General features: G+C 42.4%; 1 protein-coding gene across 1 annotated transcript in view; it reads right to left on the bottom strand.

The window, feature by feature from the left end:
• The window catches only part of PEX7 (peroxisomal biogenesis factor 7), an 86,088-nt gene that overhangs the window by 33,698 nt on the left and 27,120 nt on the right, over positions 1-25,270 (bottom strand). The window contains exons 6-8 of the mRNA XM_074946965.1: positions 23,787-23,893; positions 23,303-23,416; positions 20,631-20,686 (exon numbers count right to left, since the gene is read on the bottom strand). Of these exons, the coding sequence (XP_074803066.1) occupies positions 20,631-20,686; positions 23,303-23,416; positions 23,787-23,893 (277 nt within the window). The remainder of the gene's footprint in view (positions 1-20,630; positions 20,687-23,302; positions 23,417-23,786; positions 23,894-25,270) is intronic.

The raw sequence follows: 25,270 nt of genomic DNA, 5'->3' as shown, positions 1-25,270 counted from the left end.
TGCCCTGATTCTCATGGGTGACTTTAATTTTCCTGATATCTGCTGGGAGAGCAATACAGCGGTGCATAGACAATCCAGGAAGTTTTTGGAAAGCGTAGGGGACAATTTCCTGGCGCAAGTGCTAGGGGAGCCAACTAGGGGGGGCGCTTTTCTTGACCTGCTGCTCACAAACCGGGTAGAATTAGTGGGGGAAGCAAAAGTGGATGGGAATCTGGGAGGCAGTGACCATGAGTTGGTTGAGTTCAGGATCCTGACGCAGGGAAGAAAGGTAAGCAGCAGGATACGGACCCTGGACTTCAGGAAAGCAGACTTCGACTCCCTCAGGGAACGGATGGGTAGGATCCCCTGGGGGACTATCATGAAGGGGAAGGGAGTCCAGGAGAGCTGGCTGTATTTCAAGGAATCCCTGTTGAGGTTACAGGGACAAACCATCCCGATGAGTCGAAAGAATAGTAAATATGGCAGGCAACCAGCTTGGCTTAATGGTGAAATCCTAGCGGATCTTAAACATAAAAAAGAAGCTTACAAGAAGTGGAAGGTTGGACATATGACCAGGGAAGAGTATAAAAATATTGCTCGGGCATGTAGGAAAGATATCAGGAGGGCCAAATCGCACCTGGAGCTGCAGCTAGCAAGAGATGTCAAGAGTAACAAGAAGGGTTTCTTCAGGTATGTTGGCAACAAGAAGAAAGCCAAGGAAAGTGTGGGCCCCTTACTGAATGAGGGAGGCAACCTAGTGACAGAGGATGTGGAAAAAGCTAATGTACTCAATGCTTTTTTTGCCTCTGTTTTCACTAACAAGGACAGCTCCCAGACTGCTGCGCTGGGCATCACAGAATGGGGAAGAGATGGCCAGCCCTCTGTGGAGATAGAGGTGGTTAGGGACTATTTAGAAAAGCTGGACGAGCACAAGTCCATGGGGCCGGACGAGTTGCATCCGAGAGTGCTGAAGGAATTGGCGGAAGTGATTGCAGAGCCCTTGGCCATTATCTTTGAAAACTCGTGGCGAACGGGGGAAGTCCCGGATGACTGGAAAAAGGCTAATGTAGTGCCAATCTTTAAAAAAGGGAAGAAGGAGGATCCTGGGAACTACAGGCCGTCAGCCTCACCTCAGTCCCTGGAAAAATCATGGAGCAGGTCCTCAAAGAATCAATCCTGAAGCACTTACATGAGAGGAAAGTGATCAGGAACAGTCAGCATGGATTCACCAAGGGAAGGTCATGCCTGACTAATCTAATCGCCTTTTATGATGAGATTACTGGTTCTGTGGATGAAGGGAAAGCAGTGGATGTATTGTTTCTTGACTTTAGCAAAGCTTTTGACACGGTCTCCCACAGTATTCTTGTCAGCAAGTTAAGGAAGTATGGGCTGGATGAATGCACTATAAGGTGGGTAGAAAGCTGGCTAGATTGTCGGGCTCAACGGGTAGTGATCAATAGCTCCATGTCTAGTTGGCAGCCGGTGTCAAGTGGAGTGCCCCAGGGGTCGGTCCTGGGGCCGGTTTTGTTCAATATCTTCATAAATGATCTGGAGGATGGTGTGGATTGCACTCTTAGCAAATTTGCGGATGATACTAAACTGGGAGGAGTGGTAGATACGTTGGAGGGCAGAGATAGGATACAGAAGGACCTAGACAAATTGGAGGATTGGGCCAAAAGAAATCTGATGAGGTTCAATAAGGATAAGTGCAGGGTCCTGCACTTAGGATGGAAGAATCCAATGCACCGCTACAGACTAGGGACCGAATGGCTAGGCAGCAGTTCTGCGGAAAAGGACCTAGGGGTGACAGTGGACGAGAAGCTGGATATGAGTCAACAGTGTGCCCTTGTTGCCAAGAAGGCCAATGGCATTTTGGGATGTATAAGTAGGGGCATAGCGAGCAGATCGAGGGACGTGATCGTTCCCCTCTATTCGACACTGGTGAGTCCTCATCTGGAGTACTGTGTCCAGTTTTGGGCCCCACACTACAAGAAGGATGTGGATAAATTGGAGAGAGTCCAGCGAAGGGCAACAAAAATGATTAGGGGTCTAGAGCACATGACTTATGAGGAGAGGCTGAGGGAGCTGGGATTGTTTAGTCTGCAGAAGAGAAGAATGAGGGGGGATTTGATAGCTGCTTTCAACTACCTGAAAGGGGGTTCCAAAGAGGATGGCTCTAGACTGTTCTCAATGGTAGCAGATGACAGAACGAGGAGTAATGGTCTCAAGTTGCAATGGGGGAGGTTTAGATTGGATATTAGGAAAAACTTTTTCACTAAGAGGGTGGTGAAACACTGGAATGCGTTACCTAGGGAGGTGGTAGAATCTCCTTCCTTAGAGGTTTTTAAGGTCAGGCTTGACAAAGCCCTGGCTGGGATGATTTAACTGGGAATTGGTCCTGCTTCGAGCAGGGGGTTGGACTAGATGACCTTCTGGGGTCCCTTCCAACCCTGATATTCTATGATTCTATATGACTAGCAGACTGCCTGATGGGCTCTCATAACATGATGGGAGTGAGTAAATTATCGCAAGTTATTAATGATGTTGTTAAATATCACTCTCACTCTGTTCTTTTGGGCAGTCAGAATATAATACTCAAATTATGCTATTTGACAGGTCACTTTTAAAACAAACAATGAACAGTGTTGTGTTAACTTTATATCTAGCACACTAACACCTGAAGACAATTCTGTGCTCTGTGTTATAGTGCTTAATAATGAATAAAAAGCCAACACCATAACTAGGCACTTATTTGTTAGGGTGACCACACATCCCATTTTGGCCAGAGCAGTCCCCTTTTTAAGCTCTGTCCCAGATATCCTGACTTTTTTGGCAAAACTAGACATTTGTGCAGTGCCAGTGGGTAAATCAGTGGGTGGAGGGGTAGCAGGAGGCTATAGGGAAGTGCCAGTATGGGGCTAGAGGGGAGGGTGCATAGAGCGTCCTCTGCCCCGTGCAGACGGCATCCAGCCCCGTTCCCATGGAGTGAGCGGGTCCTCCAGCCCCAAAGGGCCCGGCAGCTGTGTTGGGATTAGCTTCCTCCGCAGCTCATGATCTGGAATGCGAGTCTGGCGTGACTGGGAGTTGAGCGGGTGTGGCTGTGGCGAGGTGCGGGTGGGCAGCAAGGAGCCTTGCCAGAGATGCCGCACTGCTCTGCCATGCTCCTGGCCAGGGGAGTCATTTGGAGAAGCCGCCAGCAGAAGCAGCAGCCCATATGTGCAGTGAGGCAGCCGGGCAGGTAAGGTATGGATCTGCCTCTTCTTGGGCACTGGTTGGAACAGGCACTGAGTGTGGTGCAGCTCTATCCCCCCACCCCCAGCATCATAGAGCCGAGCTCACTGTCTGCTCAGGGAAGTGTCCCCTTTTCAGTTTACGGAAATATGATCACCCTATTAGTACAACAGAGTTCGCCAGGAGTATCTTTTTTCACAATGAGCATTTTCCCAATTGTTATAAGAGATATTGTCTGTTAAATGAGGAGGCTTATAAATTCTGAGTGGTGACTGGACTCAGCCGAACTCAAGAATGTAATTAGGAAAAATTACTGCTCTGAAATCACAACCTCTCTTGTCCATTTATGTATATAAAAATACTGCATACATTTTAAGGTAAGTACAAAGTTATTATGAAAATTAGTACTAAATGATATCTGAACCATTAACCTTAAATTAGAACAGCACAAGACAGCTTTACCCCAACTCGTTAGAGGGTTATTCATCCTTAATTTGTACTCTCTCCCCCTTCTACAGAAGATATTTTGAAAGACATATGAAAACTCCAAGTCATGACAGATTTAGTTTTACTACACTCTTTATAATGGCTAACTTCTCAATACAAAATGTTAGTTTTGCTGAAGTTGACAGTTCTTCACAGACAAAGATTGAGAACTGTGTTGGGACAGAAACATTTAATGATGAAAAACTCTTGCTTGACACGATTATAAATTCAGAAATATAAGGTAGGCAGGTAGATACATTCCCCTTCCCTCAAAAAATATAAAATAAAAACCTCACACCAGACCAGCGAGTTAGGTACATGTATCACCACTACTTGATGAGCAGTGGAATTAATCACTATAGTAAAGCTCTGTTTGGATCCATATTTCCGATATAATATTCAGACAAACTCAAACAATTAATTTTGCTAAGGGCGCTATCTCCATATCCAAAGCCTTGGCAACTCTCAAGGACAAATTTTTATCTGATGTACAGGAACACAATTCCATTCCATTTAAATGGACTTGAATCCCCCCATACCAGGTGTCAATATAGCCTCCAGTTTTTATATTTTAAAAAATACATGCAATGCATTTATTAATATATAAAAGACATGTGGCAATTCTCCAAAAAATGCCATATTTTTGGAGTTTAATGTACCCAACCTACATACACCCACATCCTATATTATTTGAAAGCTTATTTACGTATGTTTAGATGAGGTATGATGTGGAGTTAAGTGGTGCCATAAGCCTATAGGCAACGTGAAACAATGGCACCCAAAATGAGAAAGTGTCACTTTTTGCACAGTTCCAGAAATACTGCAACACGACTACGACTACAGTTGTTATTGTTTAAGTTAATTTCAACACCTTAATGCGGTGTGTATTGGTCAAAGCTACTAAACAGCAATGTATTAAAAGATTTTTATTGGTTTTGCATGGGCAAGTTTCCCCCTCCCCAGAAATGAAGTTATTTAGTATGTGGCAAAAATGATGACTATCAATATTTGGCAATATGCTAATATGAAATGTTTCGACATTGCATATCTTAATTGTCAAAAGTATCTGACAAGTGATAATAGTTTTATATATTTTCATCTGAAATTTGCTGACCAGATCAGTCTTACACTTAAGGTTGTGCACCCATAGCAGTAGATTGCATGTCTATAGTTTGTACTGCAGAGTGGATAGATATAAATATATATGAATTTGTAATGTAATTCTTCTCAATTTGTGAGCTTTTGTACATACAATGTAGCATCTAGTCTGCCTGACAGAAGGTTTTAATTTGTAATTGCCTGTGCATGTAGTACTAGCCTTTGAAATATTCTAGAAACTAGCCTTTTAATCCAGTGACACTGTTGCATAGGTCAGTATTAGTGTTAGAGATGACAATATGCAGCTTCATATTGTCAATATGCAAAAGCCATGAGAGAAAGAAGTGGCTTAACAATACGTAGTGAAGATAAAGTCCACAAACTAGTCCTTGCCTCTGCACTGAAGATGGATGAACACCACGTTACAGTTCTTACCAACCAATCAACTATATGACAAACCGATTTGACCCTGAATCACATCCAGAGGTTTTATCAACATATCTACCAGACTGTGTGTAACATCAGTTGTACAAGAGTCTCTACTGAAAACAGCAGATATTGGTGAAGACCAAATGGAGAGATTTGTGAGAGATTCGCTTGCTGATAGGACACACAGCTTCTTCAGCCCAGTTAAGAAATCTGGCATCAGAACACTTGCTGACATGGCCAAGAAAATCAAAACTAATTTTGGCAAGAGATCCACAATCACAGCACCTATCAGTCCAGAAATTGTTTTCTACAGAGCCTTATCCTTATCAAGATGTAAAGATGTTTCAATGGCAACTGTTCTTAGTCACCCAGTAGGATCTGTGCGTATGTCCCTCTTCCATGCTGATGGAACAAGAAGAACAGTCAGAATTGAATTAGGGCATCAGCTGGAAGCTCAAGATGAAAGAATCCATGAGCTAAGAGCATGCAACAAAGAAATGACACTGTACCTCAGAGATATCATGGCTGTCATACACACAATGCCTGAAGGCAAATTCCACACATTCAATGAATTGGCTGCTGAGTTCTTGAGGTAGGTCCTAAAGAGATTTGCGAAAGCTAGTTCTGTAATCGAAGTCTTTAACAGATATGGCAACAGTAATGTAAAAACTTCAGAAATTGTGACCACCAACTCATCCATTTCATACTCACTCATAAGAATTTTACACTCAACGACAAACACTTGGTCTAAAACATGGGAACAGCCAGGGACACTAGCATGGCTCTACAATATGCCAACCGCTTCTTGAAGAAAAATTTTTGGACAAATGCACCATGAAACCAATTATATACCTCAATAATATTTTCATCCTCTGGACAGACGGCTTAAACTCCCTCACAGATTTTCATCTAACTTCAACAACCACCACCTGCCCATTAAACTTTCTCTCTGGAACACTCACACATCATCATCAGCTTCCTGAACACCACAATCAACTTCAACAATGAAACCCTACAGACAACCAAATACAAGAAACGCAAGAATCACCATACCTACCTTCATAGATCCAATAATCACTCCAAACACACAATCCAGGAAGTTTTTGGAGAGTGTTGGGGACAACTTCCTGGTGCAAGTGTTGGAGGAACCAACTAGGGGCTGTGCTCCTCTTGACTTGCTGCTCACAAAGAGGGAAGAATTGGTAGGGGAAGTAGAAATGGGTGGCAACCTGGGCAGCAATGACCATGAGATGGTCGAGTTCAGGATCCTGACACAAGGAAGAAAGGAGAGCAGCAGAATACGGACCCTGGACTTCAGAAAAGCAGACTTTGACTCCTTCAGGGAACTTATGGGCAGGATCCCCTGGGAGGCTAATATGAGGGGAAAAGTAGTCCAGGAGAGCTGGCTGTATTTCAAAGAAGCGTTATTGAGGGCACAGGAACAAACCATCCAGATGTGCAGAAAGAACAGCAAATATGGCAGGCAACCAGCTTGGCTTAACAGAGAAATCTTCAGTGAGCTTAAACACAAAAAGGAAGCTTACAAGAAGTGGAGACTTGGACAGATGACTAGGGAGGAGTATAAAAATATTGCTAGAGCATACAGGGGTATTATCACGAAGACCAAAACACAATTGGAGTTGCAGCTAGCAAGGGATGTGAAAGGTAACAAGAAGGGTTTCTATAGGTATGTTAGCAACAAGAAGGTAGTCAGGGAAAGAGTGGACCCTTACTGAATGGGGGAGGCAACCTAGTGACAGATGATGTGGAAAAAGCTGAAGTACTCAATGCTTTTTTTGCCTCAATCGTCACAGACAAGGTCAGCTCCCAGACTGCTGCACTGGGCGGCACAGTATGGGGAGGAGGTGAGCAGCCCTCAGTGGTGAAAGAACAGGTTAAGGACTACTTAGAAAAGCTGGACATGCACAAGTCCATGGGGCCGGATCTAATGCATCCAAGGGTGCTGAGGGAGTTGGCTGATGTGATTGCAGAGCCATTGGCCATTATCTTTGAAAACTCGTTGCGATCAGGGGAGGTCCCGGACGATTGGAAAAAGGCAAATATAGTGCCTATCTTTAAAAAAGGGAAGAAGGAGAATCCGGGGAACTACACACCGGTCAGCCTCACCTCTGTCCCCGGAAAAATCACTGAGCAGGTCCTCAAAGAATCCATTTTGAAGCACTTGGAGGAGAGGAAGGTGATCAGGAACAGTCAACATGGATTCACCAAGGGCAAGTCATACCTGACCAACCTGATTGCCTTCTATAATGAGATAACTGACTCTGTGGATATGGGGAAAGTGGTAGATGTGATCTATATTGATGTTAGCAAAGCTTTTGGTACGGTCTCCCATAGTATTCTTGCCAGCAAGTTAAAGTATGGATTGGATGAATGGACTAGAAGGTGGAAAGAAAGCTGGCTAGATTGTCGGGCTCCACGGGTAGTGATCAACGGCTCAATGTCTAGTTGGCAGCCAGTATCAAGCGGAGTACCCCAGGGGTCAGTCTTGGGGCTGGTTTTGTTCAACATCTTCATTAATGATCTGGATGATGGGATGGACTGCACCCTCAACAAGTTCGTAGATGACACTAAGCTAGGGGGAAAGGTAGATATGCTGGAGGGTAGGGATAGGGTCCAGAGTGACCTAGACAAATTGGAGGACTGGGCCAAAAGAAATCTGATGAGGTTCAACAAGGACAAGTGCAGAGTCCTGCACTTAGGATGGAAGAATCCCATGTACTGCTACAGGATGAGGACCGACTGGCGAAGCAGCAGTTCTGCAGAAAAGGATCTGGGGATTACAGTGGATGAGAAGCTGGATATAAGTCAACAGTGTGCCCCTGTTGCCAAGAAGGCTAACAGCATATTGGGCTGCATTAGTAGGAGCATTGCCAGCAGATCGAGGGAAGTGATTATTCCCCTCTATTTGGCACTGGTGAGGCCACATCTGGAGTACTGCATCCAGTTTTGGGCCCCCCACTACAGAAAGCATGTGGATAAATTGGAGAGAGTTCAGCGGAGGGCAATGAAAATGATTAGGGGGCTGGGACACATGACTTACTAGGAGAGGCTGAGGGAACAGGGGTTATTTAGTCTGCAGAAGAGAAGAGTGAGGGGGGGATTTGATAGCAGCCTTCAACTACCTGAAGGTGGGTTCTAAAAAGGACGGAGATAGGCTATGCTCAGTGGTGGCAGATGACAGAACAAAGAACAATGGTCTCAAGCTGCAATGGGGGAGGTCTAGGATGGAAATTAGGAAAAACTATTTCACTAGGAGGGTGGTGAAGCACTGGAATGGGTTATCTAGGTAGGCGATGGAATCTCTATCCTTAGAGGTTTTTAAGGCCTGGCTTGACAAAGCCCTGGCTGGGATGATTTAGTTGGGGTTGGTCCTGATTGGAACAGGGGGTTGGATTAGATGACCTCGTGAGGTCTCTTCCAGCCCTAATCTTCTATGATTCTATGAAATCTGTTATCTACAGCCAGGCACTCAGATATCATAGAATATGCTCCAACGAGAAAGTCTGGGGTATACAGCTTAACTGATTTAAAAGCCACCTTTGCCAAATAAGAACACTCCACCAGAGAAGTAGATTGCACCTATGGGCCACCCAAACACCCCAAGAGAACCTGCTTCAGTACAGAACTCATATGGAGTATCCTCAAACAACTATACCTCACATTCAATGAGGACCCGATATTCATAGAATCATAGAATATCAGGGTTGGAAGGGACCTCAGGAGGTCATCTAGTCCAACCCCCTGCTCAAAGCAGGACCAATCCCCAATTTTTGCCCCAGATCCCTAAATGGCCCCCTCAAGGATTGAACTCACAACCCTGGGTTTAGCAAGGCAATGCTCAAACCACTGAGCTATCCTTCCCCCCAAAGAAAGTTGAAAGAAATCTTTCCTGAACCCCCATTTCTGGCATTCAAACAACCCCCCAACCTCATTATCAGAATCAAGCTCCCCACAGACCAGAACACACCAACTCAAAGCAGCATCAGACCCTGCCAGAACAACAGATGTAAAACCTGCAGACATATCTCCACTGTTACAATGATTAACACCCTTTATAATACACCTTTCAAGATCCACCGGTTCTGCACATACCTATCACAACATGTGGTGTACTTCATCCAGTGCACTAAATGCTCCAAGAACAACTATGTGGGTGAAACGAGGCAGTCACTACACTCATGAATGAACTCACTCAGGAAAATGATAAAAAACAAAAACACCCTATCTCCTGTGGGTGAGCACTTTTCACAGAGTGATCACTCTATATCTGACTTATCAGTCCTCATGGTCAAAGGAAACCTGCACAACACTTTCAAAAGACGAGCCTGGGAGCTTAAATTTATTACTCTAGACACCAAAAAAATCACGAAGTGAACAGAGAAACTGAATTTATGGCTTATTACAACAATCTGTAACCCACTAACTCCCTCCTTTTGTTCTATGACTGCAGATGTGTTAACAAGCCACTCTATTTTGAATGGTCCCTTACAATACGCGCTAACTACTTACGCTAAACAACCTGTTCCACCTTGCATTTTGCCAGGATACTGGGAGTTCCTTTCCCAGACCTGAAGAGGAGCTCTGTGAGGCTCTAAAGCTTGTCTCTCTCTCACCAACAGTAGTCCAATAAAAGATAGTACCTTATCCACCTTGTCTTTCTAAAACTGCAGAAAGACAGTGCCCAATAGGATCTAAGGTTGGATATGAGAAATACCAGGTGATTGATGGATCCCATGTGCCTCTATGGAAAGAGTTTGTAAATGAGGCATCTAACAAACAGTCACTTATAAAATTCCTCTGAATATACAGTTCAAAAATGCACCCAAAAGAGTAGGAGTACACCTAATGCAAACATGCCTTGCTGGAGGCTTTCCCAATGGTGAAGTAGCAAAGTTCAACACCAGCAGAGGTGTTGAAGAAGTCCAAAACTCGTACAGTGCTCAAGAGGAAGGAGACACAAGGACTATTCTCCATGCTGTATGTGCCAATATGCCTTTCAGGTCTCTTGGTGTCAATGGAACCATAGTAATTAAGTCACCCGATACAGATGTTTTGGTGCTTCCTGTGCACTATTTTCCACAAATGAAACATGTAGATAACTCATATGGATTGAAACAAACACCATAACCACCACAACTGACAAGCGTCGCTTTAGACCTGCGCATGTAATTTGTTACACACTCACTCCTGACTTCTGCAACATACTTCCTGCTGAACATGAATCAATAGGATGTGTGTCTGTCACCTCTACTTGGTAGTGGACAAAACAATATAGTTAATATTGTCAAAACTAATGGGGCTTGCCACTTCAGAGATCTTGCCAAATTGGGAGAGAATGATGGACAAGCTGCAATTTCTGCCACAAGGAAGTTGGTAGCAGATGGTGTATGATCAGAGTGAGAAAGAAAAAGGAGACCCACAGAGACTTGAATTGCTTACACCTCGATCTAGCCATCAATGGCATCTGAGCTTCTATAAGATCTTATTTGTACCTGTGCCAGTAGGAAATGCTGTATAATCAACTGTGTCTGTCGTCAGCACAGTCTTCCCTGCACAGAACTATGTCATGCCAAGGCAATAAAGTCTGTGGTAACTCACATTCTCTTGACAGAGATCATAATGATGAACAAGATGATGATAATGTTGACTAAAAACGTCACCAGTGCTATTACATTTCAATGATACTGTACAAATTTATGAGATTTTGTTTTACCCTTTAGATTGTTGTTGTGATTCTTTGAGGTCACAAAGAAATCCAACTTTATGTCCTGAAATAATACACAGTCATTAAACTAACAGAAACAAATGCAAATATTTTCAAGTGAGCATTTTTACATTTTGGTGGTGTCATTGTTTAGCTCTGTTTCTATGGTAATGGCACCACATCATACTTCATCTTAAAGTAGAAATAATAAACTTTCAAATGATATACAATGTACATTAAGTAGAGAGCATATATTAAGTCAACCAAATTGGTGGTAGCTGCTGGTCGCCAACAACAGTTTGGCAAATCATAAATCCATTTTCCCTTGTCTACACCAAAAGCACTCTCCCTTACATTTACGGACTAACATAAGAGAGAGGAATACTTTGATGAAGGACAATATCTGCACGTTCTGGCAAATAAAATGACTCCAAGTTTCGGGAGCTTAGTTAATCAGGGATAAGTACAAAGTGTAAAGTAGAAAGAGGGGCAAAAGTCTAGAGGCTGCACAGATTAAAGTCTTTGGGATTGTGATGGGGTGGACTAGGCCCAGAGGCCCTTTTCCTCGAGGCTGCAGCATCCTACCACACCCATCTCAGGAAAGGAGCAGTAATAGTCCTCCAAGCAGCCTAGAGTGGCTGCAGGGAGCAGCCAATCAGGGGCCAGGAGGGCCATATAAAAGGAGCTGCAGAGCCAGACAGTCAGTTCTTGCTGGAACTAGAGGAGTGCAGATGGTGCTCCTGGCTGGCCAAAGGGAACTGCATCACCAATGACAACTCAGTGCTGCCAGGGACTGGGGACTCAGATGAGCCCTGAGGTAAGGGTGAAGCTCTGGCCAAGACTGGGGCTGCAGGGAAGTGGCCCAGGGCACTGAAAGCAGTGTAGTTAAAGGGACATGATGGCACATGGCTACTATTCTTAGGATGGCTGGTACCCAAAGTAGTGGGTTGGCCCAGGTCCCCACATAGGCCACTGGGGAACTGGTCTACAAAAGGACAGTCATATACCCTTAGAAGGGGAACTGAACTACTTAGTGGCCTGGCTGGGGCCAGAACAGACCAAGAGGGCGAAACTATTGCCTACAGGGAGAAAACCCTGGGGGTACAGCCTGATACCAGGGCCAGGACTATTTAAAGATCGCAGGCACACCTGACCAGAAGGGGTGTTCATGAGAGGTGGGTCCCATGCTGTTGCAGAGAAAAAAAAATTAGTTTGGTAAAGTTGGGTCTTTAGAAGCAACAACAGTTAATTCAGGCATCAAGTATAATCTCTAAACTGCAATCATGTAAACAATAAATTTCACATATGTAAAACCAAAACATTGACAATGTTTCACCCTTAATTATTAGTGTTGGCCAAAAGACAGAATTTCTGTCCCTTTGGAAATTCTGTGTTTTTAAAATTTGGCTATGTCCTGCATTGTGATGAAAATTTAGTCTCAGAATTTTTCCACAAAGGAAATATTCTGAAAATACTTTGTTTCAATCATATCGAAACATCTCATTTAGACTATTATATAATATAAAAGTCTAAGTGGTTTGAAATACAATGTAGTAAAAATGATAAAGTCAAAAGGAAATACTTTGATCTTATCCAAACAAAACGTTTTGATTTCCTGTGAAGCTTTTGACTAAATCAATACATTCCCTCAAAGTTTTGATTACATCAAATCAGATTAAACTGATTTTTAAGACCAATTTTGTCCCTTCGTGGTGTCACTAGAGTAAGTCAAAATTGTTTGGGTGCCCTAAAAGTGTATTTTCATATCTTAATGTGTTAGGCTTCTCAAGTTTAACCTTAACTCTGAATTTCCTGGTTTGTAATTCTTACGTTGGGGATAATTATAATATTCCTGTAATATTCTAAATTCCTGAAATGTACTCTCTCATCCATCAATCTATCTTAAAATTTTTTGTCTTGGGATTTCCTTCTTTTAATTAAAAATGTCATACATAAACACTAAACAAAGGGACTGTTATCATGTGATATTTCTAATTATTTAAATATGTAGCTTTGGCCATAATCACTTATTTTAATTTTTAGGAACAGCTTCACAAGTATGCTCTGATTATTTTATTCCACCAATGAAGTAGTGCAGGGCAGCCAGAACATAAGACACGTAAGCTTTGTTTCCAGTTGCTTTGCATGCCACAGAAATACGAAGGAATACACACCCCATTTCACCTCCCTCCCCACTGAGAAGCTCTGGGGTTGTTGTTTTTAAATATTTAGGTTTAATTTCCATTTTTGGTTGTTGTTTTTTGTAACTGAAGGTTTATCTGTCAGTAGAAGCCAGTGCATAAAATCTTTTCCTTCAAAAGAAACTCAAAGAACAATTGCCTTTGACAAGGGCCACCATCTCCCATTGTTCTCAACAGGCCTGAGGCCATAGGCTGTCCTCACAGTTAAGATGACCACTGCCTCCTATCAGTTCCCAATGGGAGTGCAGCCAGATGCCCTGAGGGAAAATGATAGCCCTCTGTGCTGTCAGGAGGCCCAGAGCGCACTGGGAGAAGCAGGTGAATAGAGGCAATGGCTGATATTACTAAGGGAAGCCCATGGCCTCAGTTCCATCTTGAGCAATAAGACATAGCAAAGTTTTTGAAAGAGGGTAATTCATGTAATTCTCTGAAGATAAGCTTCTTCATCAACAGAAGCTGAATTATGAGGGTAACATGAAAAAGTTACTGTTAATCCTAAAAATAATTTCTTCAACCATAACCTATTCATAAGATTTGTGATTTTAGCAACAAAAGGGGAAGTTGGGGGAGTCTGCATGATTCTCTTCAAAATCATTTAGAGGCAAAAGAGGTCATAGGGTGCTGGATTTCTTAATTTTAAAATGGTCTTAACTCCATCAGATTTACTTGTAATGTCTCAAAGTTTATTCTATACTGAACTGGACAAACAGTGGGGTTTTCGATTTGCTGGCAATTTTAAAAAAAACTGAAAAATATTTGTTTGGAGGCAAACTGAAAATGATTTTTTTTCTAATTTTTCTGAAAAACTAAATTGGAAAGCATTGCAAATCAGGTCAAATGAAATGCTTCGTTTTACTCTACTCTACATTTTGCACCTGGGGCATTTAAACAAAAAAAAGGAGGACTAGATTCATAAAATTGCTAGAGGAGAAAGTGGTGGTGCCGCCACTCTTCTTCTTATAAGTTTTAACCCAGTGGTTAGGATTCTCACCTGGGATGTGGGAGACACAGGTTCAATTCTTCCCTCTGCCTGACAGGGAGAAGGGATTTGAACTTATCTCCCACACCGCAAGAGCTTGCACTGGGCTATGCAATATTCTAGGGCAAGTCTCTCTCTCACTCTCTCCATTTGAAGCTGTTCTGCTTTTTATAGTCACTGGACCAGGGACTCAGATTTGGGTCTCCCACATCCTACGTGATTGCCTTAAACACCAGTCCAGAGAATCATTTTCACTCTTTCTCTGGGCCAAAGACTATCCATAGTAATTCATAATGACAATGGATAGTCATTGGGCCAAGGAAAGAGTGTGAATGACTTTCTAGACTTCCCAGACGAATCCATAGCTTAGTGATTAGGGCACGTTCCTGCAATGTGGGTAGACCCCAAATTCAAATCCTTTCTCCACATCAGGCATAGGGGAGCAATAAACCCAGGATACCCACATCGCAATGAGTGCCCTAATAATTGGGCTAGAAGTTATAAGGAAAGCACCACCACCTCCCGCTCCTCCCATTTTGTGACTTCACCCTAAAACATTGAAGTGTTTCAGTAATGTCAAAACCAACCATTTCATATTGACATTACCAAAACATTTCCATTTTTCAGTTCTCTCAAAACTGTTCTGCAAACTGGTCGACCAAAACTACTTACTTTGGTGACAGTAACAGCTGTCTGGGGGGGGTGAGAAAACCTGTATTTGTGCTGGAAATGGCCCACCTTGATTTTCATGCACGTTGTAAGGAGAGTGGTCACTTTGGATAGGCTATTACCAGCAGGAGAGTGAGTTTGTGTGTGTGGCTTTTGGAGGGGGATGAGGGGGTGAGAGAACCTGGATTTCTGCAGGAAATGGCCCACCTTGATTATCATACACATTGTGAAGAGAGTGGTCATTTTGGATGGGCTATTACCAGCAAGAGAGTGAGTTTGTCTGTGGGGGGGGGCGGAGGGTGAGAAAACCTGGATTTGTGCTGGAAATGGCCCATCTTGATGATCACTTTAGATAAGCTATTACCAGCAGGAGAGTGGGGTGGGAGGAGGTATTGGTTCATGGTGTCTGTGTATATAATAATGTCTTCTGCAATTTCCACAGTATGCATCCGATGAAGTGAGCTGTAGCTCACGAAAGCTCATGCTCAAATAAATTGGTTAGTCTCTAAGGTGCCACAAGTACTCCTTTTCTTTTTGTGAATACAGACTAACACGGCTGTTACTCTGAAACCTGTCATTATGCAAGGCACTGCATTTAGCCATATGGAGTGGAAATCTATCAACTGCATGAAAAAACTTGTACAGATACAGACATCTTCCTTTCCAAATGCAAACAGATGGACATCGTACCAAAAGGACTGAAGGTAAAAAATCCATTACAATCTACATACCACACAGACTATGCTGACAGCTTGTGCCACACGCTCTCAAAGAAACTGCGGAATCACCTGATCAACATCCTCTACAGCATACAGGGAAAAATTAAGAATGAGCTCTCAAAACTGGATACTCTCATAAAAAACCAACCTTCCACACAAACTTCCTCGTGGCTGGATTTTACTAAAACTAGACAAGCCATTTACAACGCACACTTTGCTTCTCTACAAAAGAAAAAGGACACTAAACTTTCTAAACTACTACATGCTACAAGGGGCCACAGCAATGGTTCCCTCAACCCACCCAGCAATATTGTTAACCTATCCAACTATACTCTCAGCCCAGCAGAAGCAGCTGTCCTATCTCGGGGCCTCTCCTTCTGCCCCTCCACCCCCACAAACATGATACAGTTCTGTGGTGACCTAAAATCCTATTTTCGACGTCTCCGACTCAAGGAATATTTCCAAAATACCTCTGAACAACATACTAATCCACAGAGGCCTCCCGACCAACATTACAAAAAGAAGGATTCTAGGTGGACTCCTCCTGAAGGTCGAAACAGCAGACTGGACTTCTACATAGAGTGCTTCCGCCGACGTGCACGGGCTGAAATTGTGGAAAAGCAGCATCACTTGCCCCATAACCTCAGCCGTGTGCATCCGATGAAGTGAGCTGTAGCTCACGAAAGCTCATGCTCAAATAAATTGGTTAGTCTCTAAGGTGCCACAAGTACTCCTTTTCTTTTTGCAAAAGCAACTACAGCATTTGCTCAAGAAACTTCCTGAAAAAGCACAAGATCAAATCCGCACAGACACACCCCTGGAACCCCGACCTGGGATATTCTATCTACTACCCAAGATCCATAAACCTGGAAATCCTGGGCGCCCCATCATCTCAGGCATTGGCACCCTGACAGCAGGATTGTCTGGCTATGTAGACTCCCTCCTCAGGCCCTACACTACCAGCACTCCCAGCTACCTTTGAGACACCACTGACTTCCTGAGGAAACTACAATCCATTGGTGATCTTCCTGATAACACCATCCTGGCCACTATGGATGTAGAAGCCCTCTACACCAACATTCCACACAAAGATGGACTACAAGCAGTCAAGAACACTATCCCCGATAATGTCACGGCTAACCTGGTGGCTGAACTTTGTGACTTTGTCCTTACCCATAACTATTTTACATTTGGGGACAATGTATACCTTCAGATCAGCGGCACTGCTATGGGTACCCGCATGGCCCCACAGTATGCCAACATTTTTATGGCTGATTTAGAACAACGCTTCCTCAGCTCTCGTCCCCTAATGCCCCTACTCTACTTGCGCTATATTGATGACATCTTCATCATCTGGACCCATGGAAAAGAAGCCCTTGAGGAATTCCACCATGATTTTAACAATTTCCATCCCACCATCAACCTCAGCCTGGTCCAGTCCACACAAGAGATCCACTTCCTGGACACTACAGTGCTAATAAACAATGGTCACATAGACACCACCCTATACCGGAAACCTACTGACCGCTATTCCTACCTACATGCCTCCAGCTTTCACCCTGACCACACCACACGATCCATCGTCTACAGCCAAGCTCTGCAATACAACCGCATTTGCTCCAACCCCTCAGACAGAGACAAACACCTATAAGATCTCTATCAAGCATTCTTACAACTACAATACCCACCTGCGGAAGTGAAGAAACAGATTGATAGAGCCAGAAGAGTTCCCAGAAGTCACCTACTACAGGACAGGCCCAACAAAGAAAATAACAGAACGCCACTAGCCGTCACCTTCAGCCCCCAACTAAAACCCCTCCAATGCATTATTAAGGATCTACAACCTATCCTGAAGGATGACCCAACTCTCTCACAAATCTTGGGAGACAGGCCAGTCTTTGCCTACAGAGAGCCCCCCAACCTGAAGCGAATACTCACCAACAACCACATACCACACAACAGAACCACTAACCCAGGAACCTATCCTTGCAACAAAGCCCGTTGCCAACTGTGCCCACATATCTATTCAGGGGACACCATCACAGGGCCTAATAACATCAGCCACACTATCAGAGGCTCATTCACCTGCACATCCACCAATGTGATATATGCCATCATGTGCCAGCAATGCCCCTCTGCCATGTACATTGGTCAAACTGGACAGTCTCTACGTAAAAGAATAAATGGACACAAATCAGATGTCAAGAATTATAACATTCATAAGCCAGTTGGAGAACACTTCAATCTCTCTGGTCACGCAATCAGAGACATGAAGGTCGCTATCTTACAACAAAAAAACTTCAAATCCAGAGTCCAGTGAGAAACTGCTGAATTGGAATTCATTTGCAAATTGGATACTATTAATTTAGGCTTAAATAGAGACTGGGAGTGGCTATTTCCCCTTGTTTTTTCCTACCCCCCCAACCCCCCGGCCTTCTGGTTAAACTTGGATTTATGCTGGAAGTGGCCCACCTTGATTGTCATGCACATTGTGAGGAGAGTGGTCAGTTTGGATGAGCTATTGCCAGCAGGAGAGTGAGTTTGTGTGTGTGGGGGGGTGTGTGAGAGAACCTGGATTTGTGCTGGAAATGGCCCACCTTGATTTTCATGCACGTTGTAAGGAGAGTGGTCACTTTGGATAGGCTATTACCAGCAGGAGAGTGAGTCTGTGTGTGTGGCTTTTGGAGGGGGGTGAGAGAACCTAGATTTCTGCAGGAAATGGCCCACCTTGATTATCATACACATTGTGAAGAGAGTGGCCATTTTGGATGGGCTATTACCAGCAAGAGAGTGAGTTTGTCTGTGGGGGGGCGGAGGGTGAGAGAACCTGGATTTGTGCTGGAAATGCCCCATCTTGATGATCACTTTAGATAAGCTATTACCAGCAGGAGAGTGGGGTGGGAGGAGGTATTGGTTCATGGTGTCTGTGTATATAATAATGTCTTCTGCAATTTCCACAGTATGCATCCGATGAAGTGAGCTGTAACTCACGAAAGCTCATGCTCAAACTGGTTAGTCGCTAAGGTGCCACAAGTACTCCTTTTCTTTTTACTTTGGTGAATAAGCCATTCACCAAAAACAAACTTCACCTAATTCTATACTCAGAGTAAACGCTGTAAGTTTGGAAAGGATGTACTGTATTTTTCTTATGTAACATAGAAATCAAATCCCTGCTTTAAGTACAAAACTCATTTCAACTTTAACAATGGAGACACAACTAGCACCTCCTTAACAAAAGGTCTGTAAGTTTGGCTACACTGTATTGCTTACTGTTCTTTGTAACAATGGTTCTTTTTAATATGAACCGATATATCAGCGTTTTGCACTAACACATTTTCTATAGAAATGTTTTTAGTTTCTGAACAATGTTGTGGTTTTGGTGTCTATAGTTATATTACTTTTTGATTATATGAGTGAGTTCAGTCTAAATCTGTCTCCTGAAGGCAAGCACATTTTTAGATTTTTATTTCAAAATTATAGCATTTGCTACTGTGAGTGCGAGAGCCTCGTTAGAAGAATTCTCCCCTCCCCAATTAGTACATAATTTCAAGGGTTATCAAATTTTCAGCCTCCTCTCCCAGGTGCATTTAGATTGCTGTTAGTGCAAAACAAATACAGAATAAAACACTGAAGCTTTTAGATGACCATTTTCATACATAAAGAAAAATGTGGAAATGATTTTCCATGCAAGTTCACAGATACTCTTTTACTCTGCCATTGTGAATGGTGAAGTTTTTTGCTCAAATTGAAATTTGGAACTGGTGAAAAATTTCTTATTGACAATACAAGTGTGTAGAATCCTAACCAGAGAATGGATACAGCACTGGCACCAGAAGTTTAAGCTTCCTTACACTAATTGCTAGTATCCCTCAACTTTTTAAGGGACCACCTTTCCCTTCTGCTGATATTTCCAACAAGCAAGCCTATTAGTTCCAATGAGCACCTGTCTATTAAGAACTGGATAGAAACTGTCAATTGCTTCAGCCATCAGACAGTAAATATACCGTTCATGAATGCCAACATGACTGGATTCAAACCAGCCACCTAAGAAGTAAAGAACCCTGTGCCTCAGTCTTTTCTCCTAGTTCAGAAATGCTTGCCAGGCAAGAAGAAGTGTTTTATTAATTTGGTCTGAAAGCCTGTTCCTCCAGTGAAGTCTACTGTTAGCCTAGTTAAAAAGAACTTAACTCATAGAACACCTTATTAATTTTCTAGGTCAAAGCATGCAGTTTTCATCCAATTTGGCATCATATCTTCAAGTCTGTTTCTTTTTCAAGCTCTTATAGTGGAAGGGGCTTGTGAAGGAGGAGGGGAAGAGATTTAGCCCTAGTAATTAAACATAACATCTTCAATCCGCTTCACATCATAAAAATTAATTACACCTCAAAACACACCCTTGAGAGGTAAATTTAAGTATTTAGTGGGGTATTCCATAGTGTAGTATCATAAATTAATATATGTTGTAAAGAGTGAAATCTTAATAGGACACCTCTCTACAGTCCTCTTAAAAAAATCGGTTTTATTGATTTAGCCAAGTTATAGTTACTGAAGTTCTACTGTACTGTACAATTCAATAGGTTTAAACCTAAAAATATCATGAAAGTCCAAGGGCCTGTGATGTATCAAAGTTCTTCAGGCATGTACTGAAAAAGAGCATGCAAGAGTGAGCTTCCTCAAATAAAAAAAAAAAGGAGGTAGAGTTTTCCTTCACAATAGGTTTAAATACAAATAAGTCACAAAAAGGTAAGATAAGTTACCCAAATATATTCAATGAAGCGATTGCTGCTACCTTCTTAATAAAAAAAAAAACACATTACAACTAGACAAAATCCTGTTCAGAATAATGGTAGGAAAACATTCACAAGCAGCATCTGTTAGGGCAGATATCATTCATAAAGGGCCACTGAAATAATCTTTAAGTAGAGAAGAATCCATGCATTTGTAGCCAGCTCATGAAAACGGAAAGCATGAATAATAATCCCAACAGCGAACACTTAAGTGTACCCAGTTTAGAACATTTTTCTATTGGCATAACAAACATATCCCATCTCTTATACATGAGACAATCAAAAACAGATTCTCTGCCTACTCGTGTGTAATAAAAGACACTGTACCTCACAGTAAAATCATAGGAGCAGGAGGCCAATAACGTTGCATGAAATGGTGAAAACTGCAAGAAAGGGAAAAAAAGTACTTAAAGCAAAAACCTGAGGTACACATTTACCAACTTTCCAGAAATAAATAATGAAGATAACTTAACTATTAAGACTGCTTAGGAAAGTACCACAACACACTGTAACAAAGCAGTGTGCTTACTTTAACCACTGAGCTTTAGCAATTATGCTTTAAACAATATGTAATCAGCTACACTATACTGGTAGGAATCCATTTCATTATAGTGGTTCCCAGCTGCACTACTATAAATTAAGGACCTGACAAGGTTTCCATTAGGTATTTCCTTTGAGATAGTCATATAGCAGGCTGTTAAACTTTACTTTGGGCTGACACTTTGAATGTGCTCTCAGGCTATAAAGAATGTTTTAGTAAAGCTGTGTGACCATTTTGGTTTTTCCAGCTCAGTTACAGCGAGACATCCCCAAATTTGTATCATACTTCAGAGGACATACAAGATAGATTTTGCTGGCACCAAAGCCACACTTTGTCCTGAAATTCCTTTATTAAGAAGATTGGAGTGAAGTTTGAAAACTGGCAGTTACACAAAATAGCCTAATAAATTTCCCCACAATGCAGGGCATATTATAGATTAAATTCTGGCATGGACTGTGGAGATGAGCACATCCAAAAAACTGCAACAAAGAGGGAAGAGAAACAGGATAAAAATTGCCCATCGCAGCTCTGGCATCTTAACAGGGAATTTCCTAGGTTTCTAATAAAAATCTCAAATCCTTGAAAGGTAGTACACATACTAATCACTGATGTGCCTGGTAATTTACTTTACCTTTAAAGATTTGTATGTGTGGAATTTCCTTTTCTAAATGGTCCCAAGATCTGCCAAAGAGGAGACCTGGTCCCGCAGGCCTCAGATGCACTACTGAGGGGTGTGGGGATGGAAGAGAGGAAAACGAGTGGAGGTGTAGTCATGGTGTTGGAAGAGGAGACAAAAGCATTCCCTTGATCTGCTAACCACATTTCCTTCTCATCCACCATGGAGGGGTAATCCTGATGCAGTAGATCTCCCTTGATTCTCAAAGGAAAACCTAGAGAGGGAATCCAAGCTCAAGGCTCCCTTCCTGCAGTGGCTAGGAGATGAATGGGGGTGGGACTCCCCATCAACCTCCTCATGTCCACAGGACTGGAGCTCTCCTCTTACCATCCACAAGAAGGGCTGGAATGTGCAGCTGGCAGGAGACTTAAGGTCAGCAAAGAGGTTGGTCTCTCTCTGCTTTCTGCTGTACCGCAGCCCCAGACAGGGGTGTCCAGCTAACGAAGACTCCCTCCCCATGAGCTTCTCTCCCCCCATCTCCTCCACTGTGAGACTTAGAGTCAAATCAGGGGGAGGCAGAGGGACACTTCAAACCCCAATTCCTACAAGCCAAAATAAGCTAGCCAGCCTCCTGACAAGCCCAAACAGGGCTCATCAAGGACAAACACATACTGAAGTTCATGGAGACTTAGAGGTGGCTCCCGAGGAAACTCCTATGACCTGTGAGGTGGGTTAACAAACTCTTAAGGCTCACTGGGGAGTCTTCCTTCATGGAGACCTCAGTTGGGTCACAGAAAAGGCAAGGACACCTCCTGCACTTCACCCCCACACCACCCTACAGATTTCCTATAGTCTGCAGGAGTGCTCCTTTCCCATGGGCATGAATAGTAAGAGCATGAATAGTAAGAGCAGGAGACTTGAAGGCAACAAAAGAGGGGGCTCATTGTCCCCATGATCTCACACATTGTTCCATATGTGGAGGTGTAGTCATGGAGTTGGAAGCTCTTGAAGAATCAAGAATAACTCATCAAAGCTGATGAGCCATAGTGCTATTACTATTTAATATCTTAAGAACCTGTCAAAAATCTTGAGAGCTGTGCCCTAGATATCACAAAGTGGGAAGGAAAACAGACTTGAAAATTCTGAACCCCTCTACTTTTAGGGTGCCACAGTGCAGAGCTAATTCACTTCAAACTGGGAGATAGGGGAAGGTTCTACCTCTGCTACAGTTCTAAACCACCAATTTTGAGGCCAATGCCAAGAAAGGGAGGAAAAACTGGGCTTATAATGGAAGCTCATTTGCAAGCTTAATTTTGTGGTGGCTTTGTTGCCCCTTTCATTCCTATGGCTCCTCCAGCCCTTTCATATACACGCAAATGCACACTTAGCAAGCTCTCAGCCTTATTCTGCACAAATGCTGCTACCTCTAGAGTGGAAAGAAGTCGCTGTTAAACAGCAAACAGCAATAATATAACACAATTTAAGAAAGGAATGAGGGAGTATATTGTTTTCAGCTGAAACTACATGAAGAATAAGTTGACCAGGCTTTCTTTAAGTTTTTCATTCTGTGGAGCCCTTTACAATGAAAGATCATCTCTTGAAGCTACACTCATTCACAACACCCCAAAAACTTGTTTTGAATGTCAAAATGTTGAATGTGTGGACCATTAGGAAGGACTCTGAGAATAACTAGACTGTGAACTATTAAACAAGCAAAAATCTTGGGTACCTGCTTATTTGCTTCTTTATTTCTAGTTCTTAGTTACATATATACTGTGTGCATCACTGACACTTTAATAGAAATTGGAGTCCATTGACGGGGTAAGAAAGAACTAAACTTACTTTTACTCTCCTTACAGCATAGGTATGGCCAACGAGGTTGAATACTGGCTGCCGTACATTCCTCAAATCCCAACCTTTCAAACTACAGTCAACTGCACCAGTTACCAGCACATTCTGATTAAAAAACAAAAACAAAAAAAACACAGGCAGACACATTAGAACAGGGTTACTATTAAACTGCAATGATAAATATACAGCCTATGAGGTTCCCAGTGTACAGTCTAAAAAGAAAATGGTAGGTTTCAGAGTAGCAGCCGTGTTAGTCTGTATTCGCAAAAAGAAAAGGAGGACTTGTGGCACCTTAGAGACTAACAAATTTATTTGAGCATAAGCTTTCGTGAGCTACAGCTCACTTCATTGATGATTGTTACTCGCACATCAGTAGAGCTGAAAAGACATTGATGTGGCAGTAAAAGACCTTTACTCTTTAAGAAAAGTGGTTCACTTAGGAATGTTTACTGTAGTTTAGCACAACACATTATACCTCATCATATTTGCACCAGTCACAGCTCAAGATCTCAGCCTGGTGGCCTGGAATCACTACTTTGACTCCTGGTGTCTTCACATCCCAAATTCTTAAAGTCTGATCGCCTGAAACAAAGGAATCATTGATGAGCCAAAGGTAATTGCAGGAAGTTTTCCCATTATAACTCTGAAATACTTCAAAATTACCAGTACAAAAAGTGACAATAATTTGCTCGGCCTTCTACAAAACATAGGTCCTGGCATGAATCACTTACAGTCCAAACAAGAATGACTAATTATACACAAGATTCATTGAGACACACACAAGAAATGATTAGGGTTTTATCATTTAATTAACAAGATAATCAAACCTAACACCTAGCTTTGTTTTTATCACTAGCACCCTCCGTTGCTTTCTCAATTTGAGTAGATTTTGTAAAAAGGGTATGGGGTAAAATTTTCAAAAGGGCCTAAGAGTATGTCTACAGAGAACACGTAACACATGGGGTTCTCACTACATAAGGCAGGATTCACTGAAGATTACGTGATCAAATAGCTCCCGCCCTACTAATTTTACTTGCTGTAGTGGGACACATTTCATTTGGGTTTTAAATATCTCAGTGATACAACAATGGGCTCTCCGCCCCAGAAAAAGCTATTTTATCTTTGAAAGATGTTTTCCATCAGATAATATAGATTTTAAGAGGTAGCTTACATTTTGCAACCCACACTACTTAACAAGACACTTCCCATTTTTGTAAGAGAATCAATCCACAAATACATGTTTAGTTTGGTCCATTACTTTTGTAGTTAATCAAAGAAGCATTTTTAGGACCAAAGATATTTGGAAAACCAGCCCACTGAGCCAACAATAATTTTGGCAGAATATAAGCAATGTTCCTGGTGGTAAAAAAAATTATGCCTGACCATATGAAATAGCCATTATTTTTGACCTCGTAATCGGGAGATAACACAGCGCCGCATATACAGCTTTGGTGCCGGCCAGAAACAGTATTATCAATGGATGGCACTACTTCAGAGAGGAAAAATAATACATTATAAAGTGACCTTACTACTGAGCCCTTTGCCCAATGGAAAAGTCAGTACTAAAGCCAAAACTGGCTCCCCGTTTCCCCAGCTCAGTTGCAGGGAGAAGGACTCACAAATAAAACATTACCCTTTAAAAAAAAAAAAAAAACTTGGGCTGATAAACATTTGTAAGATGGACAGAACAGAACAAGGTTAAAGACTGTTTGAAGCATACCAAGTACAACCATATTCATTAAAAGTCATCACTAACTAGCATTCCAATATTAAGCAAACCCAAAGATCCCCAAAAGTTTCCAATAAAAATGCATTCATTCATTCATTCTACTTTTAGTAACAAGTCACCGCTATTAGACAACAGATTTTTGCTGTTCTATTGGGTGGTTATTGAACACAGACTTGTCTGTGTATTCTACTTGATTCACCTTAACCTTTATAAACCTGTTAAAATAAAAA

This window comes from Natator depressus, chromosome 3, assembly GCF_965152275.1.
Source record: "Natator depressus isolate rNatDep1 chromosome 3, rNatDep2.hap1, whole genome shotgun sequence".
In the NCBI taxonomy this organism is placed as follows: Eukaryota; Metazoa; Chordata; order Testudines; family Cheloniidae; genus Natator; species Natator depressus.
The sequence above is the reverse complement of the archived record's forward strand: the minus strand, read 5'-3'. Positions and strand labels throughout refer to the sequence as shown.